Source organism: Phalacrocorax aristotelis, chromosome 6 (assembly GCF_949628215.1).
Source record: "Phalacrocorax aristotelis chromosome 6, bGulAri2.1, whole genome shotgun sequence".
Taxonomy (NCBI): domain Eukaryota; kingdom Metazoa; phylum Chordata; class Aves; order Suliformes; family Phalacrocoracidae; genus Phalacrocorax; species Phalacrocorax aristotelis.
The window spans coordinates 50066797-50094253 of NC_134281.1; the positions used below are offsets into that span (position 1 = coordinate 50066797).

The window sequence follows — 27457 nt, forward strand, 5'->3', positions numbered from 1 at the left end:
TGGCAGAAGTCCTTGTAGGTTGGAAAATGAGTAGGGAAGGAGTAAGTGGATTATTTTACCTGTTGGTTATGCAGATCTAATATTTGGTCTTGTAGGCATGGGGAATATACCTTGACTGAGAAGTGACACCCATTTGAGCAGTGCATGTCTTTCCTCACCCAGGTATGGTGTGTTATTCCTCTTCTAAATGTCGTCTCATTCTGACGCAGTGGGATAGAGCTGTTGCAGTTGTTGCTGCCCTCCCTGTGTGATGTGTTGTCTGTTAGAAAGACAGCAAATCATCTTGTCCACGCGTGGTTTTTGGTCTCATTTCAATGGGATTCAATTTTAAGCTGAAAATCTTCCCCTTTAGACTAGGGACGGAAATTCCTTTGCCTTGCTCAAGATGACAGAAGCAAGTTTGAGGCTCTTATGTGAAGTCAGTGTTAAAACATGCTACTAATTGTTTGCTTGTGAATGCAGATGCTCTGTTATATAAACTGGCCAGGAAGGCTAGAATAACTTTGAAACTTCATTTCAAGCTCTTGAGTTATATCAGCTAGGTGGTTGTAATCAGTCTCTCTCTACTCTGGTGCTTGTCAGGAGTAGGAAGAAGCACCATTCTGGAACCGAGATGAGGCATAAATCCTGAGGATGCCGGTGCTTTCTTAGTCAAAGTAGAAGTCTTGTAAGTTTGATTTGTCTTACACTGATGCGTGAAGTATCAGCCTTTTGGAACCCTTCTAGCAACTGCGAAGATGATTTGTATGGTGACCACTAAACCAGACAGTTGTCGTCTTCTTGCTAATGATTTTTTGGTTATTAAGGTGCCAAGTCGCTGTCATCCTAGTCCTTGTCACTTAATTAGCCAGTGCTTTTATAGGGCATAGGCTGTGGGGAGACGTACTAAATAATAAGCCTTACTCCAAGAGATCATTAATATAGGAATTAAAAACCTCACCTGCGTTATTATTCTTTATGGATTTCACAACCAGGGCAAATAATTGCTTCATCCCCACTCATGTGTGAGTATCACTAAAGTTCAGAATTACCTGTCTGTCTTGCAGGGCACTCTTACATACAGCAGAACTGAGAATGCTTTGAAATACAAAGTGGAATGGAAGACTAGTTCACAGTTATTATCTGAAGTCCTGATTATCTATTTTTCTGACTAGCAGTCTTAAGATATGCATGTTATAATCACTTTATAACACCAGTTGGGGAAACACTGGGAGTGACTCAAAAGCTGTCACCAGGTAGCAGATCTAATGAAAGCCTAGCCTTTTGTTGTGGTGTTGAAAAATTTTCAGAAAACTTTCAAAATCATATTTCTGTAATACTTTTTCCTACAGTCCTACTTGGCATCACTATAAGTAAAGTCTAAAACTATATTGAGTGAAGGAAACTAACAAAGAGGGGAAAGAGTTTTGCTTACAGTATGTTTCACTTTCTCTGGCCAGACAGCTTCTCTGCTGGAGAAAGAAATCTCTGGAAAATACAGTGGAACTATCATTATAACCTAAAAGCGAAGTATTTTTTTCTTTAGTAAAAAGCCAGAACAAAAAACACTGAAACAAACTTGATGCTAAAAGAATACTCAGTAAAAAAAAAAAAAAAGATTAATGTAAAGTTGTCTGGTCTGAAATGTACTTACCACCTGTTTGGAAATGTGGCCTCTTCTAACTCTTGCTGAGCAGCTGATATATTGAGGTAAGTCTTTGTTGTCCTCACAACTAGTGAGAATGCTCACAAATTCTGACAACAAGAAAAGCACTCTGATACTGTAACAAGTGGGACCTTGCAGTAAGGGAGAACCCCTGGCTGGATTTTGTTTAGTACAGTGACTTCAGTAGTTCAGTGTCCTTTGGGCCTTTGATTTTCTTCTGGAAGACAAGTTGTGCCAATCTGAGTATCACTGTGCAGTTTCCCAGGGGCAAAGCAGGTGGCAAGATTCCCTTGGCACAGAAATGGTTGTGGGCTTTTTGTCTTGTTTTCCATAATAATTTCTCAAGCACAGTTAAATGATCTGTTTAGTTTTCTGTTCTGGATGGAGATGTGCTGGGTTGGCAGCTCTGTGATTTTTTGTGTTTTGCCAGTTGGCAAACATGCACATATGTGTAAGCTCATTCATAGCTGATACTGAGAGACAGGTGCTGATTTACTGTTCTTCAAATAACTGTGCTGGCATATGTCCAGTATTAACATGACTGCACTTAGAGAACAGGGTGCATCACTTAAGATCATTGTGACACACCTCTCTGAACACTTATTTACTGGTATTGGGAGGTGGGGGCAAGTTAAATATATTTCAGTGGTGGATTTCACTGCCTGTGCCTGGAGAATGTGTGTGTGATGGTAATACAAATGCTTATGTTACTGACTAGCATGAAATATAAAAATGAAAAGTGCAAATTATTATTGATGGCAGTAACAGAAAAGAGATGTTGCCTCAGATCCATAGGAAATGCTTCTTCGTAGCCCCTTAATAGACATTGGTAATGTTTAGAGAAAGGAACTGCAAAACCTGCATGATATGGCTTCTGTTAGTCTTTACTTCTCCAGTTGTTGGGAATTCTGTATACAAGTCATCTAAGATGTCTGGTTCCCAGTAGCTGCTGAGGCCATATCCAAATTGTAGGGACTCCCTTTTGCTCTCCTTATGAGCTACCTCTGGGGGTCACCACGGCTGCTGACCAGATCTCGCTGTGCTTGTCACAGCCTGAGAGCACTTTGGGGTGGCTGCACGGCCCGTTGTGTGGGGCAGCAGCAGGCGCTGCTCTGCATGGGTGGGGCCTTCTGTTTGATGGTCTTGTTGGATTAGGGGTTGAGGAGAGGACAGAGCTATGAAACCTCTGTTGGTGGAATCGATACTGAGACAGCATTGCGTTGTTAACTAATCCATAGCTGACAATAGGCCTAACACTGAGTCACTAATGTCAATTTGTAACTTTCACACCAGCTGCCTGCACTTAAGTCCTGCGTAATTCTTGTGCTTCTGAGCTTTTACTGGCAACAAGGAGATTCATAAGAAATGGCATGGTATATTTCATTAGCTACTTTTTTTGCTAGGAGAACTTAATTCTGAAGACGAGCAGTTCCTTGAAAGCTTAAATAACAAACAATTTAGAGCTTTTGTTTTTGGCTATAGCCTGAAAGTTATTAAATGCAGCAATCTATCAAAACTTGAGTATCCTCAAGTAAGGAAAATGTAGCTCCTCTATACTCCCTGATCTCTTCTTATTTGTAGTTGTGGTCAAGTCCTAGTGCTGCAACTGTGACTATAGTAGCACTAGTTGTACGCCAGCAGGCTCTGTTCCGAAATGTGAGACTGACTTCCTTACTCATGCATGGTAACATTTATTTGAAAGATTTATGAAAGAAAGGTAAGGAAATTATTTCTGCCCCACATAAAACTTTCTCTCAGGGTTCCTGTACAGACTTTGAAAACAAACCTGACAAATGTGTTTGAGTAGCGATGATGACATTGTTGGTACAGTGGGGGGGGACCTGCATGCTCAGTACAAAACTGTTAATATACTGTAAAACACTGAAGGTGCAATTATATATCAGGAAAACTCATGTGTTTTGCTTCAAAAGCATCTGCAGATTATGTAAATACCATCATCTTCACATACAGGGTTAACCCATAGTAACACGGGAAATATTTAACCATAAGTATTACAAATTAAATAGGAAAATAAGGACATGGCTACAGTATCTGATTACGTATTATCTTTGTGTATTACAGTAGTCATTTGCAGATGTCAAACTTCTAGTTTCCCTGGCAGGTAGATAGGAATATCTCCTCCATTTTATAGATACAGTTAAAGGGAATGAAAGTGAAGTAGCATGCCCAGGGCTGTTCAATGAGCTGACAATACTAGTTTTAAAAATGAAGAATAAGCTCCCAGTTCTGTACTTCGGACTCAGTATATCTTTTCCTTTCCAGACTATGAGATTAGACTGAGGTATGAAGCACATACTTGAGCTATATGCTGAGTTTGTGGTATGACAATGCTCGTCTGCATTTTCTTGCCTTAAGAGGTGGGTCCATGTTCTTTCTCCTGGATTGCAAAGGCATTTTATATGGTTATGTTCTGCAGAACTGGCTACAAAATTAGTGAACTTCCCCACCTAGGCTGTTCCCGTTTGTATCTCATCTCAAACTGTGGAACAATAGTCCTCTGATTAATTTGTGATTTTTCTCAAAGTAAGACTGTAGTCTCTTTTTGCCTTTGTGATTTGATTGAGACCAAGTTAAGGGCAGAGAGATATGCACAGATTCCTATCAATAAATGGTTTGTTTAAAATAAATGAATGCTGTATTTTGGACCCTGGTTCTATGTTACAGTGGGTAATGAAGAAAAACAAAATACAAAAGATAAATTGAGGGTTTTTTGGCGCATACAAATGGATTTACAAAGTATTGACCGTACTGCTATCTTGCTAATTGTAAGTTCACTTAAGTTTGGCAAAAAAAATATGGAGAACTAGTTTGACTGTAAGTGTAGAATATGCTGTAGTAATTGAGCTTGCTACTTTGCTGAATTGGTGATGCTAGAAGTCACTGAAGTTATCGAAGTAGGATCTTAATTTGATGACCAATACCAAGCCTTTGTACTAAAGGGAAAATGGTAAAGGTATTTCTCACAACTGTGTTTGGTAATAGAAATTAATGAAGTCACAGTTACTCTCAGGCTTTTGAAAGCTTTTGGGTTTTGTTTTGTGCCTAGTTTCTTACATCTTTTGAACCTGTGATAAAACTCTTGTAACACATGCCGACTAGTTTTGCTTGGCAAAGTTTTGTTACACTTGGCAGGCTTCTTTCTTGCTCCAAGAAGTTACAGTGTAGTGACGTTATATACTACTACTCTGGAAACAACCACAACCCAACCTGACTCTCCTAGCATCAACATAGCAGCTTAATATTATCTGGACTGATGTACTTCTTTAAGCTCTTATTTGTCACAGCAAATTTTCCTAGTGACATGATGTTTTTGACTTGATATAGGCATCACTACTATGAACATGTGTATCTGACTGTAAGTACATTTTAATGTTTAGAAAAACATTTGAGATTCCAGTTTTACACACAGTGTGATCTGAGCTGAAGAACAGGTTTGCCTTCTCAATTAAAGGGAGCTTTCTTCAATGGAAAATAGAGTTCTGTTATATAGCATAGTTAGTGCAAACAGCTTAGAAAGGTAACTAAGGTAATGTCTTAATCTCTTGTCATCACAAGAGAAAATACTCGCAAATCAGGTGAAGACACCTAGACTCTTACAGAAAAGAGATTGATAGAAGGTGACATAGATAAATAAAAAGTCAGTTGACCTTTGCTGTATATGTCACTAACATGAAGGCTGCACGCTGAGTATGGAGGAAACATTTGAAACAGTGTAAGGTTGGTGAGCCAGTATAAGTAAAAATATGTGCAGCATTTTAATGGGTAGAATCATAGAACGGTTTAGGTTGGAAGGGACTTTTAGAAGTCATCTAGTCCAACCCCATATAATACAGTAGAGCTCAGAAACAGGAAGCAAACTCAGGGAAGGTTATCTATTTGGACTAGAAAGGACTGCTTTTAAAATGTTACTTTGGACACATGTCAGGAAAGGCAAAGGTGAAATGACCAGATGAAGATTGAGGTGTGTAAAAGAATGAAGAAATAACCGTGTGGTGTGGGTGCTAGGGAGAGAGAGGCAACATGATTTTATTTAGTAGGCTGTATAAGATCTGTAAGTAATTAAGCATTGAGGTTGGATACCAGAAGAGGAAGGAAAAACTGCAAAGTAATTAAATGCAGTTTTGGAAGAGAATGGTGACAAAATACTTCCAAATCATCATTATATAGTTGGAAAAAAATGAAATTGCAGTGAAAAGCTAGGGGCAGAACTGGAAGTTGTATTGTGATCTATAACATCAGTGTTAGGAAATGTTCCTCAGATGCACATTCCAAGGACACCTGGAAGGGTACAGTTAAATAGTAAAAGTCAAATAGGCCTTGTGGAAGATGAAATCAGGCTAGATTTCAGCTATTGCTTAAATGCTTCTCCCCCTTCAGACCAGGCAAAAAGCAGAAGCAATATAAAGGTTTGGATTTTCAGAAAGCCCTGACATACCTATATGACTTAGTAAAAAATATTTAGGGATTTAATAATAAAGAATTTTGTAGCTAAGCAGCAAGCTGAAAATTAAACCCACCAAGTTTTGCAGGGTATTCCTTTTGTGAAGTTGGTACAGCATTTATATAGCGACTAGTTCCATCCAATGTGAACCCTACTCAATCGCTGTTTTTTCTTTCAAATATATTACTGTTTCTGTGCCTGGATCCATGACCACCTCTACTTCTCACTGTCTTCTAAAGGAAGCAGTAAGGTCCAGTATCAGAACATGGTTTGGAGACACCATGAGCAGGCAGGCCAGGTCAAAGTACTTACAAAGTACTTTGATCCTCGGAGAATCAGAGTGCAAAGAGACAGTTTAACTGCCTGCCAGCTATAAAACAGGGAGGCAATATCTGGTTACTGTGACCTCGGAGATGGAGACACATAGGTAAGCAGACTGAGAAGCCAAAAGCACGTGCAAAGCAGCATGGGAAAGCAGCTGTAGGATTGTCAGAATATTTCTAAGCAGAGACATGATCATACAGACATCACTGAAAGGTTACTTGCTCTGATATGCAAGGAACCCTAATTAATAATAATGTCAACAGCTTTAAAAGCTTTACAGCAATCTGCTAGTTGCATCAGTGAAAGGTTTGAATTGCATGAGTGAATCCCTGCTTATGTTGAGTATACAGGTATATGCCTGAGGAAAACTGCCTTGTAAATAAATGTTAAATTCCAAAATATTTACTGGTTTTCCTTCTGGAGCAGGCAGGTGGTTGAGACATCATTTCCATGTTTCCGTTGCACAGAGGTGGCCTGAAAGGAGATGATGAATTAAAACTAGACAGTTTGGCAGGGTTTTGGCAAGGGATGCCAAAATAGACCCAGATTTTGTCTAGGGTATGACTGACAGGTAAGTAGGCGCAGAGGGTGGTGTAACTGATAGCTTCTTCGATGTAGATGATCTGGAGCTTGACTGAGACCTTAAAGATAAGACCTGTCTGTTCCCTGTTGGCACTCTGTTCTGGAAATAGTGTTTGCCAGGTGTGCTTCAGAGGGGAGAACGCAATTAACCTTATATATATTCCAAGTGATTAGCATGGTGTTCCATAAAATATAAACTGGTATTTGATTTTTTTCATAATATTGGGTATTGTCATCTTGAGAAGATGGCCTCCCACCTTCAGTTCTGCTTCTTTCTCCCTTGCTTAAAGGGTAGCTAGGAAGAGAGGAAGAGTCCCTGTTTTCCTGCCTCTCCTTTGGATTGATTAGGTAATTTGCTGTTCCGTCAAATTCATCAGGAATACACCTCCAACATCAGAACAATATACAGACGTTCAAATAAAATGCCTGGTGTTACCTTACAGTGTCCCTTTAAGTGAAAAAAGCACAGCACAGCGTTGGGTGCTGTTTAGAGACCAGTTATCTGTACAGAATATGCTATATATACTAGAAATCTGAGCTATTTCCAAACATGGGGAAAATTATTTTGTAAAACAAATTAATGAAAAAGCCCCAGACCTCACCACTGAACCTTGCTCAGTCTATCAAGTCCGAAAAGACTCCTGAATATCCTTCTGAAATGGAGAATAAAAAATTTTCTTTGGAAAAGCAGCTCAGTTTTCTCTGGCTGTGGACAGTCAGACCTTTGAGAAGCAGTTGCCAACCACTTCCTCTTGCCTATCAGACCTGAAAATCCAGGAAGCATGCAGGACACAGTGCCCCAAAAACTTACCCACCCTCTTTTCTGAGATTTCCCTAGCTCAAGAATAGCGGTCAGAACAAGGAAAAGGCAAAGAACAAGGAAGAAGGTCCTATGGTAGGTTCTGCTTTTACCTCAGAGTTGAGGCAAAAGAACTTAAAATTTTGGCATGGAACTGAGTGAATTATAGAAATGGGCAGGAAATTAAGAGGTAGCTAGCAGAGTTAATGACAAGGCAAATACTGTTTAAGACCACACTCCCATCTGAGTTCCTGTTCACCTTCCACCTCTATTCATTCCCTGTTGGCAGACCTTGAAGCTTCTGTGTTAGTGGAAAGCTGATTTCTGAGGAAGTTCTGTTGAGACCATCTCTCTGCCTGTAGAAGTTACATTCTTTCAAATTCCTTCCTATTCCCTACAAACCCCAAATTAATCCACCACAACACCCAAGATTCTTAAGCCACCTCCCAGAGGAAGTGTGCTGGTTTAGCTGCTGTGTACAGATTAAAAGCTTTCAATTGTCCTTTTTTCTTAATTTAAATTTGCATTGTTGGAACAAATCTTCCTAAGTCTATGACAGCATTTTTAATTTTTTTGTTCCTCAGCTAAAGTATTACTGCTAATAAAACTAATGTATAACTAATATGAATTTTAAGCCAGTATATAGATACTGACCTGTCTATCCTAGCTTGTTCATTCAAATTGGCTCGGTATACAAAAGCTGCATAATTAAAAATTAATGAAAGCACACAGTAGACACAAGTAACCTGACAAGTAACAATAAACCTCATCAACTTAACATGCAGTCAGCGTGCTTAAAACCCATAAGCATGCCAAACCGGCAAGACAGGTTATATGCAGAAGGATTCTAGATTATCTTGTTATAATGCACTGAAGCTGTAGTTTGACCAGTTTTATTTTAAAGCCAGTATTGCCACTGAAAGGAGGAGTCCCATGCTTATGAGCTTGCTGTTGGTTTTGCTCTCAGTACTGGTTCCTATATGCTTCTCCACCTCCTTTCTCTGATCCTTCTTGCACTGGGATTACTGGGTGACTGCAGGTGAGGCAGCTGCTCGTGGGCAGGGGAGAAGCAGGAGAAAAAGCATCTGAAGGCTGTTTTTCTACTCACTCAGTCCCTTGCTGTTGTTTATCACACTTAATGGCAATGTCTCCAGTGCTACCCTATACTTCAAACTAGGATGGGGATTGGCAAGTTGGAAGAATTGAGCCAGGCATGCATCTGAAATATGACGCCTTTTCCTCCCAGCACATCCCTGTGTGGAATTCATGGTGCTTTGTGTCTAGGTGAGAATGTTGAGCTGAAACATGGCCCTTCTTGAAGATATAGTGTGGAAATAAAACTTGAAAATGGGTATCGCTTGCTGCCTCAGAACTACCAGTGAGCCTCAGCTCCAAAAAACATACCCAGTTTTGTTCTTGCATCTGCTTGAGTTCAGCTCTTCTTTTTGTAATTCAGGTATCACAGCTAAAGAAGCCTTTCATTGGAAAAGATGAGCAGAGTAATAGAAGGGGGGGCAGACTGCCATTGTTTAAAATATAGGTAGTTTGTATGTGCCTACATCATAACGTAGATTTCTGTTTTAAATCAGAAAGCTGATGAGTCTTAAATTCTTGCATCACAGACTTTTCTAAACTTCTCCTGATCTGCATAAACATGAATGAATTTGCCATGGTGGTAGTTCAGTGCTTTGAGAAGTACACATTCTCTGCTTACCAGCTGCAGGTACAGATGTAGGAAGAAAATAATGGGAACACAATTTCCATGAATACTACTGGTATGCCTGTGGGAATTCTCAACTGCGGGGAAATTCTGAGGCTTGGCAAGTCTTCCACTATCATGACAACTGTTCTCTGATAGTAGCACACATCTATATAACATTAGTCTGTTTGCTGATGATAAAAAGGCTAGTTCGAGAGTATGCAGTTAAAAATGGCCACAATCATGCATTTCTGACCGGGGAAGGTAACTCTGAATGGTGTGCTGGTTCTGTGCAGTTGCTAAAGAAATCCTCTTTTTCATGCTTTCACTCTGCAGCCACTACTGAACACCCTAGACCAGGTGTCGCTATGTCCAGTAACCTCTCTGCTTTGCAGCAGGGGTTGCTATGAATGCTTTCTGTCCACTGAATGTATAATCTGGTTCATGGTCTTGGTTCAGAAGTAAACACGGAATACCTCTGAAATCTGCCCTGTAGTTGTAACCAGCGGGTCCTCTCATAACACATTCTGTGTAAGAATGACACCAAGCACTGCAGTGGGAAAAGAGGAGGGATATGGGTGGAAGCAAGGTGAATTTCATAGGTCTTGGTGTAGGAAGCTTTCTCTCCCTGGAAGAGTAAGTGGCTTCCTTCACTTGTGCTAAGAAGCTGATAACTTTTTTCAACTTCTCAAGCTTTCTGTCATCACTAGTTGCAAGAGAAGAGCAAAATACCTTTTTGCATTTGGATGGTATGCTTATAGAAAGTCACCTGTGTGATGAAGACTACAGAAATCAGTGTAGATCAAGTAATTTGTCATGAAGGATCTCCTAACTTGTACTACAACATTACTGGCTTTTTAGTCTTGCATTTCATATCCTTACTGTTTTTTGCTTGTATCCTATAGGTAAGGCACAGAACTTCAGACCAGGTAATGGCTTTGAAGATGAACACACTGAAGAGCAACAGAGCAAACATGCTGAAAGAGGTTCAACTTATGAATAGACTGTCACATCCAAACATCTTAAGGTATACTGGCTTTTTTTCTAAATCATATAGAGATGGGTTGTGTTTGGTAGAGCTTTCCTATTTCCAATTCTTATTTATGTATTTTTTTCATTATCACTGTATCTGCTGTGAATGTGTATGGGATCAGCTTTTAATTTAATGGAAGAAGGGAAGGAGGAAGAAAAGACTTGAGCAAATTGGAAATCCACATGATTTTGGTACCTGGATTTTAGCTGTAATGAGTAACTTATTTCAGAGAAAAACAAGTTTTCACGTTATAAATTTCTGATGAATCAATACAGTGATATGAAGAGCAAAATTTGGCTTCTCTTCATGATTTTAAATTATTACGAATTTAACGCCATTCAGATAACCTACGGTTACTAATCTTGCAGATTAACAACACAAAGTGCCATAGCTTCCTCATATTTTTAGGTCTACTTTCTAGTTTTTAGTGTTTTCTTATTGTAGTATTGCCAGGTGGGGTAAGAGGGACTGAAGAAAAGAAACTACAGTTGAACTAATCTGATTTATCTGCTCTTGAAAGGAAAAAGGTAGTTCTTGTTTTGCAATAGATTACTGGATGCAAATCCAAAATGTTTCAATGTGTATCTTGTGATTCCTTGAATCTTTTCAGCCTTGGTTACTCTTTTATGAATGACAAGCAATTAACATAACTAGCTGATGCCATAACATGAAGAAGTTTAAAGGTGTGATGACAGTGCACCAAATAACCGGTTCTCCTACACTGCTGTTGCACAGCTGGGATCCATTTTGATAGTCTCTAGCAGTATAGCTCTTTCTAAAAAGTTTTGGAAACACAGTGAACTTTAAGTAGTTTAATTTCCTCTTCTTCACCAGACTGTTAAATAGTACAGACGTAGTACTGATTCCTAAAATCCTTTATAATCAACTTTTCTGATCCTTGAAATTCTGGCTCAGTCTTCATCAACTGATGTGTAACAATGTCATCTTGTTCATTTCTTTCAGTATTTACAAGGAGACATCTCAGAAGTACCTGGACTATCTGTAGGGAGTGTTGTATTAATTCATGCCTATTTTATTTTTTTTTTTCCTTAAAACCCCCCAAACATGTGAACTTATAAAATTTTTACTCATAATAAACTGCATTGGTTTAATCAGAGTATGTTTAGTCAAGCATTGTAGTAATCTGTCCCTAAATAGAGTTCATAGGCTGTTTTTGCTGCTCCAAGGTGAGGTGAGTTCCCAGCAACTCCTCTGGCTCCTCTGTTTATTTGCTGGTTTTCGTTTTGGGGTTTTTTAAATGATGTCAGATATCTGGCTTTTAGGTTACAGGATCATTAATTATTTCCTATATCTATCCACCACTTCCTTTCCCTCAGAATAGGTAAGCAGTGTATGATCCTGGGGACTGATAGAGCTGCTTGTTTAGTAAGGTTTGTGGAAAGAATAACTTCATAGGACTGGCACTGTCAGAATCATTAAGTCAGTTCACTTCTTCACTTTCTTTATCCACTTTGTGGGGTTTGTAAATCTTATTTTAAAAACATCTAGCTTTAAAACTCTATTCAAAGTAAAGTATTTGGTTTGGGCTGGGATGAGGCAAAGTAGGAAAGGGATAGTTTGACAGGCAAAAGCATTCTGTTGCAGCTTAATGTAACCCTGCCCCATCTTGAATGGAGTTACACAGCTGTTGCTGAGAACAAAAGTTATTGTGCTCAGTTTTGAGTAATTGCTGAAATTTGTATGTCTTATGATGTCTAAGACATCATATTGATGATATACCCGTCCCTATGAAAAATTTGAAGTCAGTGGTGTTGCACAGATGGTCCTGAAGAAAGAACTATAATGTATGATTTATTCATGAAGCAGAAAGGAATTCCATTTGGTCTCCCAGTTATTACACAGGATTAATAGAGAAATATTTTTTCCTGTGTTCTCAACTAAGCAGTTATGAGTGAGTACATAAGAAATAAATTACTTAAATAGAAACAATTTATCTTTGCATAATTTGTTTTCAAGAATAAACTCCATTTGCTTTATGAATGGCTTGATTTCAGGCTGCTTGAAAGAGAGTAGTTTCTATGGTAAAAAATATTGGCTTTTTGTGATGTATTAGGTAAATAGCCTTGCTGCAGGAAGCAAGGATGTTCCTACAGAAATGCAAATAAGAAAATTGTGTATAGTTTGAGTTTATTCTTTATTGAATAATAATACACAGTAAAAACTATTACTTTCCTTTCTGTAGTAGAAAACTTGGTGGTTTTATGTATTAGTTATGTGTAATTTTATTTTTGGTTTAAAATAACTTACTGCAGTATTTCCAGACCCTTTATATCTGGGCGAAGGTTTTGCCCTTTTAAAATATTACCTGCCTCTGTGTGTGTGTGTATACACACACAAGTGCATGCAAACATCTGTATTTATGTTTCAGAAACCTGTAAATCATTGGTGCTCCTACTGGTGTTGTAAAAATCAGTTTAGGACTATTTCACGCTTGAGAAATGCATTCAAAATCATATTTGATAATAATTTGCTTTTATAATAAAGTGGTGAGGGGTGAAAACATGATGTTGTCAAGCAAGAGCAGCTGGAGTAGTATTGCTGAGAGGTCACTAGGAAAATGTTCTACAACAAAGTGCACCTGCTGAAACATTTTCTGGGATTATTTTTGGAAATTTTGAGCTTGCATTAGTATTTAAAGGGAATGATCATCTTCCAAGAAGTTCTAATGCATAACTTCCCCTTTCCAGGGACAATGAGCTACCTCAGTTTGCTGATAAATATTATTTTATTAGCTTGATTTCTGTCCTTTGAAGTTCTTCCTCTATATTACTGAGTAAGCTGTTTTGTCACTAGCATTGGGTTTAGTTATTTATTGATAAATCACTGGATCTCCTCTGCTTGCCTTGAAGGTGTACTCTGATTTTATGTAATATATACATCTGAGCTTCTTTGTCTTCTGTAAGCTCTAGGGTTGCTTACTGTTAACTTATGCTGTAAACAAGTTACTTTCCTTAGTGCTGATCTGTTGTTTGCTGGTAAATATGCTAGTGGATTCTTAGGCTGAAATGTTGAGGTCAAGTGCAGTAGTTAATTGTGGCAGATAAAGGGCTGCAAGGCGCCCTAATATCAAAGGTAAAATTATGAAACTGGATAGATAACTGGCTTTATGGTATCCAAAGTCTGCTCTGAACATATTTCAACACATGCAGTTCAGTCAATGTCTTAGAAAGTGAGTATCTGATTAAGCAACGATACATTTACTTTAGTATACTAAAATATTCCTTAATCTGGGCATGATTATGTTTTTGACCATCCTGATGCTGCTTCAGTACCTAAAACTTGTAATTGAATCAATGTGTTTTGTCCTAGCACTCTTCCCTGGTTTATGTCAACTAAGTGATATGGAAGAGAGATTCTTCTTTAGTGTACTTGGTAGCTAAAAATCATTGTTACCCTTCAGATGATGAAAGAAATCCATCCCTTTGCCAGTGCTCCAAAATACATAGCAACTTTTTACAAGCTATCCATTCTCATATGACTACAGTTAACTTCAAGATGTTATTGCAAAGATTCTTGTATTTTTGCCATTGATTGCACTGATGTGAATGATAAATATTGCTGACTGTTTGGAACTGCATTTGCTTCTGTGCTGTCTGTATCAACTCGTTTTCACAGTTACAGATGTCTTTTGAGGTTTTTATCCTAGCCTGCAACCACCATTCTGGAGTGTGAGTTTGTCAGTACTTGCTGACTTTCTTCCATTCCTTAGCTCGGTGGAGGTTACCTAGAGGTAGGCTTGTGTTCTTACTATAGTGATACTTCTGTAGTATTTTAGGAAATCAAGTTGTGTCACTGTGTTTCAGTTTCCCTGCTTCTAATACTTGGTGAAGTATCAGTCTGGTTATTTAGGTTTTAAAAATAACTTGTTTTGCTGGACATGAAGTGAAATGCAAACTTGAAATATTCTTCACTCATTTCAGTATTTCTCTGCTCGGATTCTGCTCTTGGCCAGCTATGTAGATCCATCTTGATCTGGCTGATGTAAGTGAAGAGCTCAGTTTTCATTTATGAAGTCCCCATGGTAGCATCACAAAGATTCTAGTGGTCAAATATATACACACATATATAAAATAAAAATTTTTCTAATATATTTTCCATCAAGAAAATGAGAAACTTCCCTTTAATAAAGGGATTATTTTGGCAAAAATGGAACCTCATTGTCAGTCTGTTAAGGATGTTTTGGAATAGAAGACGCCATCTCATGAAGCTATGATGCTTATTGGTATGATGGTAAAAAATAAGGGGATTTAGAGGTTTGGGTGTTTTTCCTCCCTCCTCCTTGCTTCCTATTTCAATTAGCAGATGTGATTCCAGAGGCTGAGTAGATTTTAACTTTAACCTTTCAAAGTGTAGTAACTTCTTGTTCAGTTGCCGTCTGGCTATCATAAGAAACTATGTGTGAAAGGTCCGCTTTTCCTGGTTTTGTGTTTTCCCTCAGGGACCAGCTTAGGGACATTTTAGCAGTGGATAGGGCAAAAGCAGACTAATGGTGTTCATGGAGTGCTCTGCTCTGTTTCTGCAATCAGCCCCATCTCAAATCATCTATCTCCACCTCACTCCTGCGTGCAAGCTAAGCATGGAGGTTTAAAAGCTTTTCTGCCTCTGATCTACACTTCTCCTTGCCCTGGGTGTGGGATGTGCTGGCTTTATCACGTCTTCCCTCAAAACAGATGCTGAGAGCAGGAGTGGAAAAGTGAGCTGGGGTTCTGTTTTGCACCATGCGATGTTTACTATAGCCACTTTAATACAGGTTGGCTAATATACAGTAAGACTGATTTCTGGGGTTAGGGGAACCAGAGGTTTAGAGCATTTCTTCACTTCCTTACTAGCTTCAGTCCCATTTAAAGCTCAGTGCTGGGTTAAGTCTGGTCCTAGGGTTCTGAAAGGTCTGGTGTATGCTTGTAAATGTTGTTCACTGCTTTGCTGGTTCTCTAAATGCTGATGTGCTACTGTAGTCATGAGTTTTTACCGAAATCAAAGAAACTAGGGCTGGAAAGGACCCAAGAAATCTCCATCCTTGTGTCCCAGGCTGGGAGCCTTAGGGCTGCAGCCTGAGAGAACTGATACCTTTTCATTCTGGTAATGTCTTACAGGTGTGTTTTTCTCATTTTCACAAATGAAGTGGTGTGCTAACACAGCTTCTCCATCTCCTGTGCTGTCTCTTAAATTAATGTATTTTCAATTTCAAGATAGAATTTCAGTCTTTAATATCACTACTGTTTGCATGAAAAAGTATTTCTTTATTTGATCTGTACCTTGGGGACTTCATTTAAAACATTCTGTATGCAGAAAGCCTTAGCTGATGTCTTAAGTGCTCTCATGGGAGTGCTTGGAGATATTGCTGCGTGTTTGGGAATGAATGTGCAGGCAGACTGACTCATTGATTAAATCCACCTCCTTGTGTGTGCACGCACACACTAAGCAAGCAGTGTGCATATTACATGAACTTCTTTCAAGGATAATTTTATTTCATCTCCCTTCAGACAAATCTAGTACCCTGGGAACACACCAGCTTTTTTTTTTTCCTTTTGCGTGTGCAGTTTTCTCCTGTCAAACCTTCCTTTTTGTGAAATTACTTGTGATTGACTTTGTTACGATAGGCAGAAGGATGGCTTTTGTCTTTTAATATCCTTGGTCCTGTATTGAACTTACTCAGTGCTTTAACAGAAAATAAAAATACTTTTACTTCCCTGTGTGTAATGTGGTTATCAAAAAGGAATATTTTAGAAATGCTGTGCAAGACAGCAGAAGGGAGGCTGTATGCATTATGTATAATATGTTACAGAAGGGATAGATGAAATGCTTTATCTTTGTCTTGAATCAAAATGCAAGTGTAGAAAACTTAAAATACATTTTTAATGTAGCATGGTGCCTAAAACATTAAGGAAGGCCTTAATGCAGACTTAATATTCTTACTCACCCCCTTTGTTCTCCAACAGTCAGAGCAATGAAATAAGCATCTGTCTTTTGACCTTGTTTCTCTCTGTTATTGAGCTCATATGAGAGACTTCTGCATCAGTGTGTTTGGTTTGTTTCTTATTTTTAATGTTATCAAACTGATGAATTTTTCTCATACAAGCAGTAGATTTCAGAGGGCATCAATTTATTATGTTGGACTGTAGCTGCCCTGGGTTTATCTACAGAATAGGAACATGTTCCAGTGAAGTTCTTTTAATGGGAAGCATGTGTTCAATGGCTAGATGTCCACAGTGGCTGTATAATCTGGATATTAGTTTTGTTTGATTTATCAAGGGGGCAAAGATTGCAAGCTGAGGCTACAGTTCTTAGTCTCCCCCTTCCTGTTTCTCCCTTGCAGTCAGACTGAAATGGAAACAGTTTGGGTAACTGCTGTTAAAAGACCAAGAAATGTCCAGAATACCTTTTCTTGCTCTTGTCTAGGAGGGCAGGTGTTACAGACCGAGGAATTAACTGGTTTATGGAAAGATACTTCCAATGTCTGAACATTGCTGACATTCATTAGAAAATAGTTTGTGGGGGAAGTGTGTTGCACTGTAGGGTGGACTCAAATAGCGTCCTTCATATTTGCAGCTTCTGGGAAAACTTGTCCAACCACTAGTTATGATTTTGGAAGTGCTTCAGCACTCCTGATAAGGCCAGATAGACTGTCTTGAAAAAAAACTTCCTTAAATCTGCAAATGGTCTCCTGTTCTGTGGATGACTGGCTCATTGAAGCTTCTTCCAACTAGAAATGCTTATAGGAAGCGTAACCTTTGGCTGACAAGACATTCTGCTGAAGTTCACCTACAAGCACATTTTGGCTCTGGAGACAGTGCGTCTAGCCAACAGGAATAATCTCAGCTGTACTGGGCCAGCATGTCAGCTTCTTATCCACAGAACTTGAAATCTCATCTGGGGCAATCTCAGAAATTGAAATCTTATGTTAAGCCTTGCTCAGTAATTGTATTTCCTGGTAGCAGCTGCATGTATTATCTTTTAGTGAAAATGCTTTCCAACAGTGTTTTGTAGCAGTACTTGGCTTAACCAAGAGGTTTATTATTGCTTCATACAGCAGCTAAGAAGAAGTTTTCCAGGAATTTGGATCACTAGAGGTCTATTCTATCAATCTATTTTCCAGAGTCTGGAAACTGAGATTCTTGACAGAAAGTTTAAATGGTTTCAGTATGTTGCTTGTAAACTCATTAATTCTGTCTTTATCAGTGTATCTGGTTTCTCTTTTCCTGGCTAATAACCTCTAAATGTGTGGGGTTTATAAATGTATCTTTATTTCCAGCCTTTTTTCCGTGAGACCATGATACTAAGCTTTGTTTTTAATTTCTAATTTAAAGTTAGAAACGTGTGTCTGTTTCCCAGTAGAAACCTTAAACATTTAAGAATTCTTGAACTCTTACTCTTGGTAACTTGAGCCAGCGTGTCTTTTCTGCCTTAAGTGTAGGTTCATAAAGGTAACGAACATGTTTCCATTGAGACTTCCCCTGAACAAAACAGTTGGCAGCAAAAGTTAAGTTCTACCAGTCTTTGGGTGACAGTGATTTTTTCCTGTTTGGTAAAGATGAGACAAGAATTTTAACTTTGCCTAAATTTTGATGAATTCTTAATTACATTCATATTTTAGAATTAAGTCAAATACAATGAGCTCCTAATTTGAAAGTAATGTAATACACCTTTACAAAGGAACTGTTGATATACAGAATATTTTAAATTATTTTTAATTCCTTAGCCTCAGTTTTTGTTAAATGAAAATATTGCAGTATGGGATAACCTTGTATCATTAGCATGTTTCATAAAAGACAAAATAATACTTTCACAGGTTGTCTAATAGTGGGACTGATATATTGGATTTTTTTTTTCCATTTTTGCTTGTGAATAAAGCTTTTAACACAATTCCTGATATCTCTGGAGACTTTCAGAATGAATTAAGGAAGAAACAGATTTCAGCTCTGGAGGACGCTGGATTTCTTAGTCTCAGGAAGGTTAATTTTTCAACTTGTTTACAAAATTGTTCATACGCAATTGCTGTATGAGGTGAAACTCAGAAGCAGCAATGTTTTGAGTAGATGATGTATCTAAATAACCTTTCTTGCCTTTCCCCTGAATACCTGGTTGTGCCCTACTGTTCTTCATTACACAAGAAGAATTGGATTTTCACTGTGTCTCAAATAAAAATTTGCATATTTAACTCTGAATATTATTTGAGGTGAGAGCAGGCAATAGATGTTGAAGTACTAGTCTTGCTGCTTCTTTGGTTATAAAAACAGATTTCCACAGCTCAGCTTATGCAAAGGACCTTACCTATATTATTTTTCTTTGGCTGCTTGTAATTTACTAGTCAGCTGTTAGACAAGAGAACAGTGAGGATCATTCATTTCTTCAAAAGCAGCTTAGCTGAACTAGTACTACATGTGTCTTGCATCATTTTGTTTTTAAATTCCAAAGCGTTTGAGGATATGAAAGGTCCTTTTCCTTCAGATTGTTCTCTACAAGATTCCTCTGTCACATTTAATGAAATCATGCATTTCTACCCCTTGCTTGCAAAGTGGAAATTTCTGAACATTGTGGAAATGACAGACCATGTGTTTTGGATTGTTGAGACAATCTAAATGATAAAACTGAAAATTAGTTAATCTAGGAAGAACCAATACTTTAACTGTGCAGGGAGGGCTCTGAAGTGGCTACAACTTAAGTTTTACTGACCTTTCTCATGGGAGATGTTTACCATTAATATTAATTTGCATGTTGTCACTTCTAAGTTCAGCTTGTATGATGGTAAAAATGAGCTTTCTGTTGTTCCCCGTGCATTATATGTATGGCACGTTCTCTGTTGCTTTCCAGAAAAACCAAGGTCATTACTGTTAACAGCAGGAGTCTGAACCTTGTGCAGCATAGGTAACTTTTGTGGAATGTGTGTACTGAACAGTATCGGAACTTGCTTTGAGTCAAGTGTTGGAAATAGGGGGTTGGGGAGGGGAAGTATACTGCATGTATGTGCCCTCATATTCCGGAGTGGTTAGGAGCAGCATAGGAAGAAACATCTTTATGCTTAAGCAGCAAAATGCAAAGGGAAGTAATTTTCTATTTATGCAGACCAGCAGTGGCTTACTTGGCTTAAACTTCCTTAAAACAGAACTCTGAGACTGTTCCTTTCTGCATAAGTCATTATATGCTGGCCTTTGTGTATAGTCAAATTAGTAACTTTGCATCTTGAGTTTGAGCTATATCTTGTGCTCTCTTGGAACTGCTAATTCAAATTATATTGTAGTGTAGACACACGATTTTGTGCTGAGATGTTTAAATAATCAACCTTGAGATATGCAGTATCTGTGAGGCTGATTTTTTTTTTTTTTTCCCCCTTCTTTCTTGGCATATCCAATACTTCTTATTATCTTAGTTTCTTTAAAGGGAAAAAAAAAAGAGGGGGGGAAAAAAGCCCAAACCACTTTTCTTTTCTTGTTTCTTGTAGGTTTATGGGTGTCTGTGTGCATCAAGGACAGCTGCACGCACTTACTGAGGTAAGACTATTTCACGATATACATACTGAATATGAAACAGTTCTCAGGCCAAACTCTACAACTACTGTTCACCTTGAATGATAGTATCTTTTATGGTGACAAGTGAGTTAATCACATGCTATTTGCTATGCAGTGGGAAGGCTGCCGAATCAGGCCTCAGAACTGTATTTTGCTCATAGCCTTTGTATGTCTTTTCTCATCAGAAGCACATATTAGGATGAAAAAAAAAACCACAGTTGGAACATAAAATGTCACTGATAATATTCTAAACGAGAGATGTGGATTACCGTTGGGCTGCCCCTCAATATTATTTGTTTCAGTGACATTGCATTGTATTTAAGTCTTTCTTGTACTCCCGTTGTGTGTACGTTTCACAGGTGAATTGGGGATGTTTCAGCTGGGTGATATTAGTGTATTCAGTCCCTACCACTTTTTCTTCTTTGGAACAATATCAAGATTACACCTTAATCTGGGTCCCATAGAAAGGAATTATTCCATTGGCCGTATGGCCAAGATCTAGATATCAAATGCAAAACTGAAGTTTCCATTCACATGGGTCTTTCCACCAAGTTTTGCTGGGTTGTATGTTTAATCCCCCTGTTAACAGCTTAGGAAAAACAAGAAGGGAGTATTCTTTCTTCTTAGGAATAGCATTGCCTGTTTTGGGTCAAAATCAATAAAATATTTTTCCTGCTGTTTCTGTTTGAGTACAGATTGAGGGGAAATTTATGCTTTTAAAGTTAATGCTTCTTATTTACTTCTATTTTGTAGGAACTGCTTAATTCAAAAATTAACCCTTTCCCACCTCCCAAAGACAAGTATGTTATTAATTAGCATTTAAAACAGGTTCCTGGTGTGCTTGCCAAGAACTGCTGTAAAATGAGAAGATTGGATAGCTGTATGCCAATTATCAGGATATGAGTGACCGTCGCTTTCTGTAACGTTTATATGCAGCTCTGAGGCAAAGATGCACATACATGGGCACTGAATTTCTTCACCTTCTGGGGTGACAATTCTGCAGTTCTAGTTCTAGCTACTATCAGAGAGATGCACACTGGTTCACAGTGCCCGTTTGTCTAGTGTAAGAGCAAAGGTAAAGATGCTTCCAGAAATTTCAAGATACAGCACATGTGAGGGGTCCTTTGATATGAGAGGGACAGTTTATTTGATATTCCCCTCCTCCACCCTATGGTCGGTAGAGGAAATGTTTCTAAGATTTGGCATTACCTGGCTGATCAAGTCCTTCAGGCAGGCTTACCTTCATTGTTAATAATAAAACATATTTCAAAGTTCTTTTGGACCTCTGCTCAGTTAAAACAGGGCAGTTTCAGGCCCTCCTGCACACTAAACGTGTCCTAGAAGAGATGGAGCTTCATAATATTTTGTTGTACTAAATCTTGGCAGATCTTCCTCAGTGTGGTTAGTTGGTTTGTTTTTTCTCTCCCCTTCATCCCAGTTACTTGCCGTTTAAATGTCCCTCCTCACCCAGAAAGCCAAGAAAAAGAAACCATCACAGATGCTTCCTCATGGAGAGCTAACTTTGTAGCTGCCTGCTTTGTTCAGCTATTTTTGAGTTCCTGGCAAGCAAATAAATCTAAGAAAGACTTCAAAGAATAACTTCTTATAGTTAGAATTCGGAATAACAGAAGAGATTCCTGAAACATATTGAGACCAAAGAGGAAAAGTTTTAGACTGAAGAAGGTTGCTGCAAAATTTTGAGAAACAGAATAGCTTTAGTGATATATTATAAAAGTACATGTAATGATCACTGCTTTTCTTATGTGGACCAAGGTAGACATTTAACGCCTTCAATAGGAAAAAACATGACCAAAGGCTGTCATAAATTGATGTTGTAGGGAATCCACACACAGTTTTGTCCAATACAGTAGTTGTTCTTTGGTTTTACAGAGCTTTTGAATGTTAAGAGCTGCGTATATTCCAAGTGGTGGAATTAGTTGTTTTCTGGCAAAAGTAGCGTCATTTTTCATATTGAACTGTGTGTAGAGTAATAGCCGAGTTCTGAAGACTTCTGGAGGTTAGAGAAGGGGCTGAAATGGCGAGCTGGAGGAATTATTAGTAAGATGGACGTGGTGAATCACCAGTTCAAATATAGCCCAGGAGGATAAACAAATCATCCACTGTCTCGTGGCTTTTTTCAGCTCGTGGTCCAAAAAGGAGGTCTCCTAGCTTACAGTGCACAGCATAATTGATACTAGCCTGACACTACTAGCACTCAGAGAACTTCTGCCAGAGTTTCAGTTCTTTGGAGATGAAACTTGATTCAGAGGCCCATTGCTCAATTAGTCTCTGAGTCACTGCAAGGAGAACCCTCTCTTGCACTAGTCTATGCTGGACCTGTTCTCTAAGGAGCTTAATTATCCCTTCTTGTGTTTTGAGAGTACAGTTGATGATACATGCCTAAGTAAAAGGGGTACAGCATCACTTAGAGCTTATATCTGAGGCCGAGATGGGAAATCATGTTTATTTTTATTTTGTTTCCATGACAGAAGTTGAGAACCTGTGGCAAAGGTTTGATGAATGGACTTAGACGACTTGTGCTTACTCGCCTCCTGTGCTATTAACAGGCAACAACCACAAATGGTGTTAGAGGAGCCTTGAGGATTTTGTAAGCCTGTTAAGGGGCTACATTAGTAATACACCGCACTTTGTTACTGGAAGGCAGAGTCTGAAGTGTTACAGATTTCTTTTCTTGCATGTTTAAACACATGGGAGGCTAAACACAGTGGATCGTGCAGAGCAGGTTTTTTGCTTGAGGAGGGTGTTGATCGTATGTAGGCTTTGGGATTTTCCCTTTTGGCAGCATTTTACATTGTTTTAATTGTCCTTTCTCAAGTGGCTTTTGTTTTTAAAACTGTTGGGCAAGAAGCAGTTTCTGTTTGTTTTGGTTTGTTTGGGGTTTTTTTTGTTTTTTTTTCCAAATAAGAATGGAATTGTTTAATTATAGACTGCACTAGGACTTTGGCCTTGTTCTGAATCCACAGTCTTATCAGTTTTGAAAATCCAATATTGTTTTCAAAGTACCACTCAAGCCAGAAGTTATGGCATATGCCTCTTCTGAAGTAGTTCAGTATCTATCCTTAGAGTCACAGAATGTTTTAGGCTGGCAGGAACCTCTATCCTTGCAAGCACATAGTTAAGAGACATTTAAGGAAAGTGAAGTAGATACTTTAATAGGCGTACCACTCTGAGTTGGCAAGCGTTAGGCTGCCTCACTAACTTTGAGCTGATGGGCAGAGCTTCGCTGTGCTCATTTTCTGTACAACCAAGAACTGGGTATTCCTTTCTTAGTATTGAGCTCTAATCTGTAGCTAGTGGTTTGTTTCTGTAGCTATAAGAATCTGCAGGGCTTCCTGCTGTACTTGCATGGATCTCCAACCTAATTTAAACCTCTCCTTCAAGCCTCTTGTTTTCCAGCCACCTTCCTAATCTGACAACTCTCTGTTCTCCATTCCGTAATTTCCTGGCACGCTGCATCCTCAGACTTGGAGAAACTTGCATAGCAGTACAGGCTCTGGTGTCAGTTAGCATGAGATGCTGCTGAGCATTGAGAGACCAGATCTGAGCCACTGCCAGGAGGTTAGCAGACAGCATACCCTCCAGGGGACCTGAAGCTGTGACCCAGTTAGTGTGGAGCAGCCATGGCTTAATAGCAAAAGCGTATGATCTTATCCCATACACATTTACCACAGAATGGATGCATGAGCAAACACCCATTTTAGATGGGAGGCAAATTTATTTGTGTTGCAGGTTCTATAGGCCTATGCTGTTACACTGAAGCAGGTAACATAGCATATGGTCTTGCATAAAAAAGTCACTTAATACCTTTTTGTGGATCTTAGATGATTTATTGAACTCTGTTAAGCAGGTCTCTCTGAATTTCTGAGGGATGGGTCAGGCTGAAATCTTGTTATAATTATATATATATGCACAGAACAAGTCACGCAGCATGGTAATTCCTTCTTGAAGGTAATGAAAACCTTGACAGCTCTGTGTATAGAAGATGAGGACGGGAGAGTTATTGTGTTAATTGGGATATCTTGAAATAGCAGTGCTTCAGAAACAATAGCTAATTGTTACAACAGAAGTTTTATGGCTATTAATTCATACTGGATGAAGTAAAAAAGTGCACAAATGCTCTGCTGCCGCAATCTAAAGCTGTAGCTTTACTTGCTCAGTGCAGGATCTGACATGCATTGGAGCTTTTTCAGGCAGGGAGCAGGGCCGTGGCAGTGTGGCAGGAACACGATCTGTGACGGAGGGGCGGACAGATTTGTTTCAGCCAGCGGCTGAATCTGCTGTCTGCCTGACATGCCTCTTCTGCAGTCTTTCAGTCTGTTTTCTTGCTTGTGTACTACCCAGTCAGTCTTCCTGATTCCATCCCAAGTATCTGGTGTGTTATTAGATGTTTCATGGGTCTAAGAGTGTATTTGGGCAGCCTTGGTTTTAGGGTGCCATGTACATGGCACTGGAACAATGGTGAGATGACTATAAGGGGTGAGTCAGCCTTTCTGTGCACCTGGCTCCTCCAGTGCATCCCATTCGGTGAGTTCTCCTTATCAGCTGCCTCATGTACTGCACCTTACAGACAGTGTGTGCAGGGGTGCGTGAAAGTGCCAGTATGTGTTACTGCAGACTGCACCACTCTGAGCACCGAGGAGACATTTTAGACTTCAAGGCAATGTATAGTACGGACAACAGAGTTTAATGCAGATGTATGTGGCAAAAATTGCCGTAAGAATCTTGACTGCTGCTTTAACTTTTTTTAGAGAATCACCAGAATTCTTTGAACTCGTACACATTTTCAGTTCAGTTTTTTTATAGCTGTGTCGTAAAGTCCAGGAAAAAAATTTACTACAGAAATCCTTCCAGACATGTTAATTTTTATCTTGGACAAGATAATTGTTTTTGGACAATTTTGACATGTTGCACTGTAATAGCTTACTGAATTTGACAGTGCTGTTTTTACCATCAACTACAATTCATTGTTTTGAGTTTTGAGACAAGAACGCTGTTATGTAGCAGTTCGGAAAATAATTTTTTTTTTCTTTCTTGCACAGAGTATCCCTTTTGTGCTCCTAAAGCTCATCTTAATGAAAGAGCTTGTGGCTGTTGAAGAGAGACGGTTTGTTTGTTTTTGGTTTTGTTTTTTAATAAGTTCCTCTGTGATAACTACAAGCTTTCCTTCTCTTCTTTTCCTCCCAACAGCAATAATTTAAGTAAACTATAAATGCAATTAGTGGAGTTTCAGGCCTTCAGAGACCTTCCTATTTTTAGTATTTTTTGTTTTACTTTTGGAGGTAGCACTGACTAGAAAGAAGAAAATATTAACAGCTTAAAATTCTCAGAATTGTTACAGTTGTGCTGAATTTTCATTTTACAAGGAAGGGAAAGTAAGTTCTTTAAGCGAGAAGATCCTTCTGGTATACAACTTCCACAAGCAGAATGTACTATTAAAAATGTTTCATTTTCCTTCCCTCTTTTTTTCCTCCCTTCAGTTCCTAGACATCTTTCTATGGAGAGTCTGTGACCCCGGAATGGAGGAAAACAGACAGACATCACTTAGGTCTCCTCTTCTAAGCCTTTACGCTACAGCAAAAATTGTAGGCATACATTGCCTTCCAGATGGCAACTGCACACTTCTGAGAGTTTCAAAAAGCGCAGGAATGCTATTCCTTCCATGCTCCATCCTCCCCATCTCCTGTAACACTTACTAATCCCTACTGTTATTCCACCAGTGCAAGTCATATTGTTTGACTAACTTTAGTTTTACTGCCTGTAGCACTGCAAATATTTACCGCAGCTTTGCTGATCACAGTAGGCTAGCCTGTCAGCCCTAGAGAACATCATGTCATTAGAAATGTAATTCCTGTTATCAGTTAGCCTGCAAATATTCCATATGGCAAAGGAATTGCTCCCTGTTTAGGTATTACCTGTTTACCAGCTGAGGTTTTAGTTCCTGGATAAGATGGTGTTCTGGTGGTTGTCCCTCAAAAAAGAGAGAAGCTGCAGTGCTAAGTTGGTTAGCCTGAGCTTGGAGATAACTGAAGAGAAGATAAAAGTTGTGTTAAAGGTGCCATCAAGTAGAAAATGAAGAGAAATTAAGGGGCTCTCAACTTCATCCTGCCAGAAAATGTTACTCATCTGCTGGATGCTGCCATCCAATTTGTAGCAAAAAAAAAATATAAAAAATTAAAGAATTACTAGGCAAGCCATTTACTTCATGTAAGATTAAAGGTTCATGTATTACTTCATGTGTACAGTCAAGCCATACTGATTAGAGATTTCCAGTTCAGTTTATATCCTTAATATCTTGTGCTTTTCATTAGCTACCCTTGCTTATTGAAATCTTCCTTAGGCACTTTCTGTAGTCTTTTTCTGCAGTATTGAAAAGAAAAGAGGATGGGCAAAAAAGCAGAGTGGTAGGAAACTGTAGAGATGTTTTGGTCCTCTGTTTCTCATCAGATTTGGTCCCTAACTCTGGTCCAGTTTGGTCTTATTTGCATACATAAAACATCTTATTTGAGTGTGTCAGAGGTCTCAGGCAGTATGTCAAGTTATTTACTTTATGCTCTTGTGTAACTAGAAACTGCTGTGACTTCTGTGAGTAATTGAGCAACTGTGCAAACTTTATCTTTATCTTGGATGTTTTTGCTGGAAGCTCTGAGAAGATACCTGTTAATCCTAAATGTCTTTTTTTTTAGTGGAATGAGTCTGGATACAGAGTAGTGTAAAAAAGATGGAATTTACTTTGAAGGAATTTAAAAAAAAAAATTAGCATGCTATGATGACAAAGGATGTCTTTCAGATGACTTTCAGCAGCCAGCATCTGGCATTTTTAAATGCCTCCTGGCTCTGGGATGCTGCAGAAGGACTGCTGTTTAAACTGTATAAGAACTCTAAGTATGTGTAAAATTCTGCAGATTAAATTGATCCTTATGATCTCTTAGCCAATGAATAGCAGGACCTGTGGATTAATACTGTAATAAATCTCTACTTGCATGCTTTATTTTTGTCCTTAGTTCAGATACTTTTCATAGCATGTTAGAGCTACAGCTTCTTTTTATGTACTTCTATGGGACTAGGAAGTAGTTCTTACAGTGGTGCTGTACTGAGGCCAGTGCTGGAAAGTGTAATGTGTAGAGGCAGTCTGGGCCTTTGCAGGTATAAAATCCAAGTGCCAGAAGTGTAAGTTTAGCTTTATGAAAAGTACATCAGAGGTGTTGGGTTCTCTGCTAAACTAGGGTTACTTTGTACCCCTCCTGGTATGGATTTGGGCATTTGAACAGAATATATTTAATTGCAGGAAGGTATGCTTTGAAAGGAATGGGTATGTGGTATAAAACCAGAGTACCTATTGCTACTATTTGCTTGCCTCTTCTGCTG

General features: G+C 38.7%; 1 protein-coding gene across 4 annotated transcripts in view; it reads left to right on the forward strand.

The window, feature by feature from the left end:
• Window positions 1-27457, forward strand: part of TESK2 (testis associated actin remodelling kinase 2) — an 84974-nt gene that overhangs the window by 18489 nt on the left and 39028 nt on the right. For 3 of the 4 annotated variants that reach the window (XM_075097766.1, XM_075097768.1, XM_075097769.1), the window contains 2 exons: window positions 10417-10538; window positions 20005-20053. In XM_075097766.1, coding sequence (XP_074953867.1) covers window positions 10417-10538; window positions 20005-20053 — 171 coding nt within the window. Of the gene's footprint in view, window positions 1-143; window positions 163-10416; window positions 10539-20004; window positions 20054-27457 lie in introns of those variants that run through there. The other variant, XM_075097767.1, reaches the window with a different exon arrangement.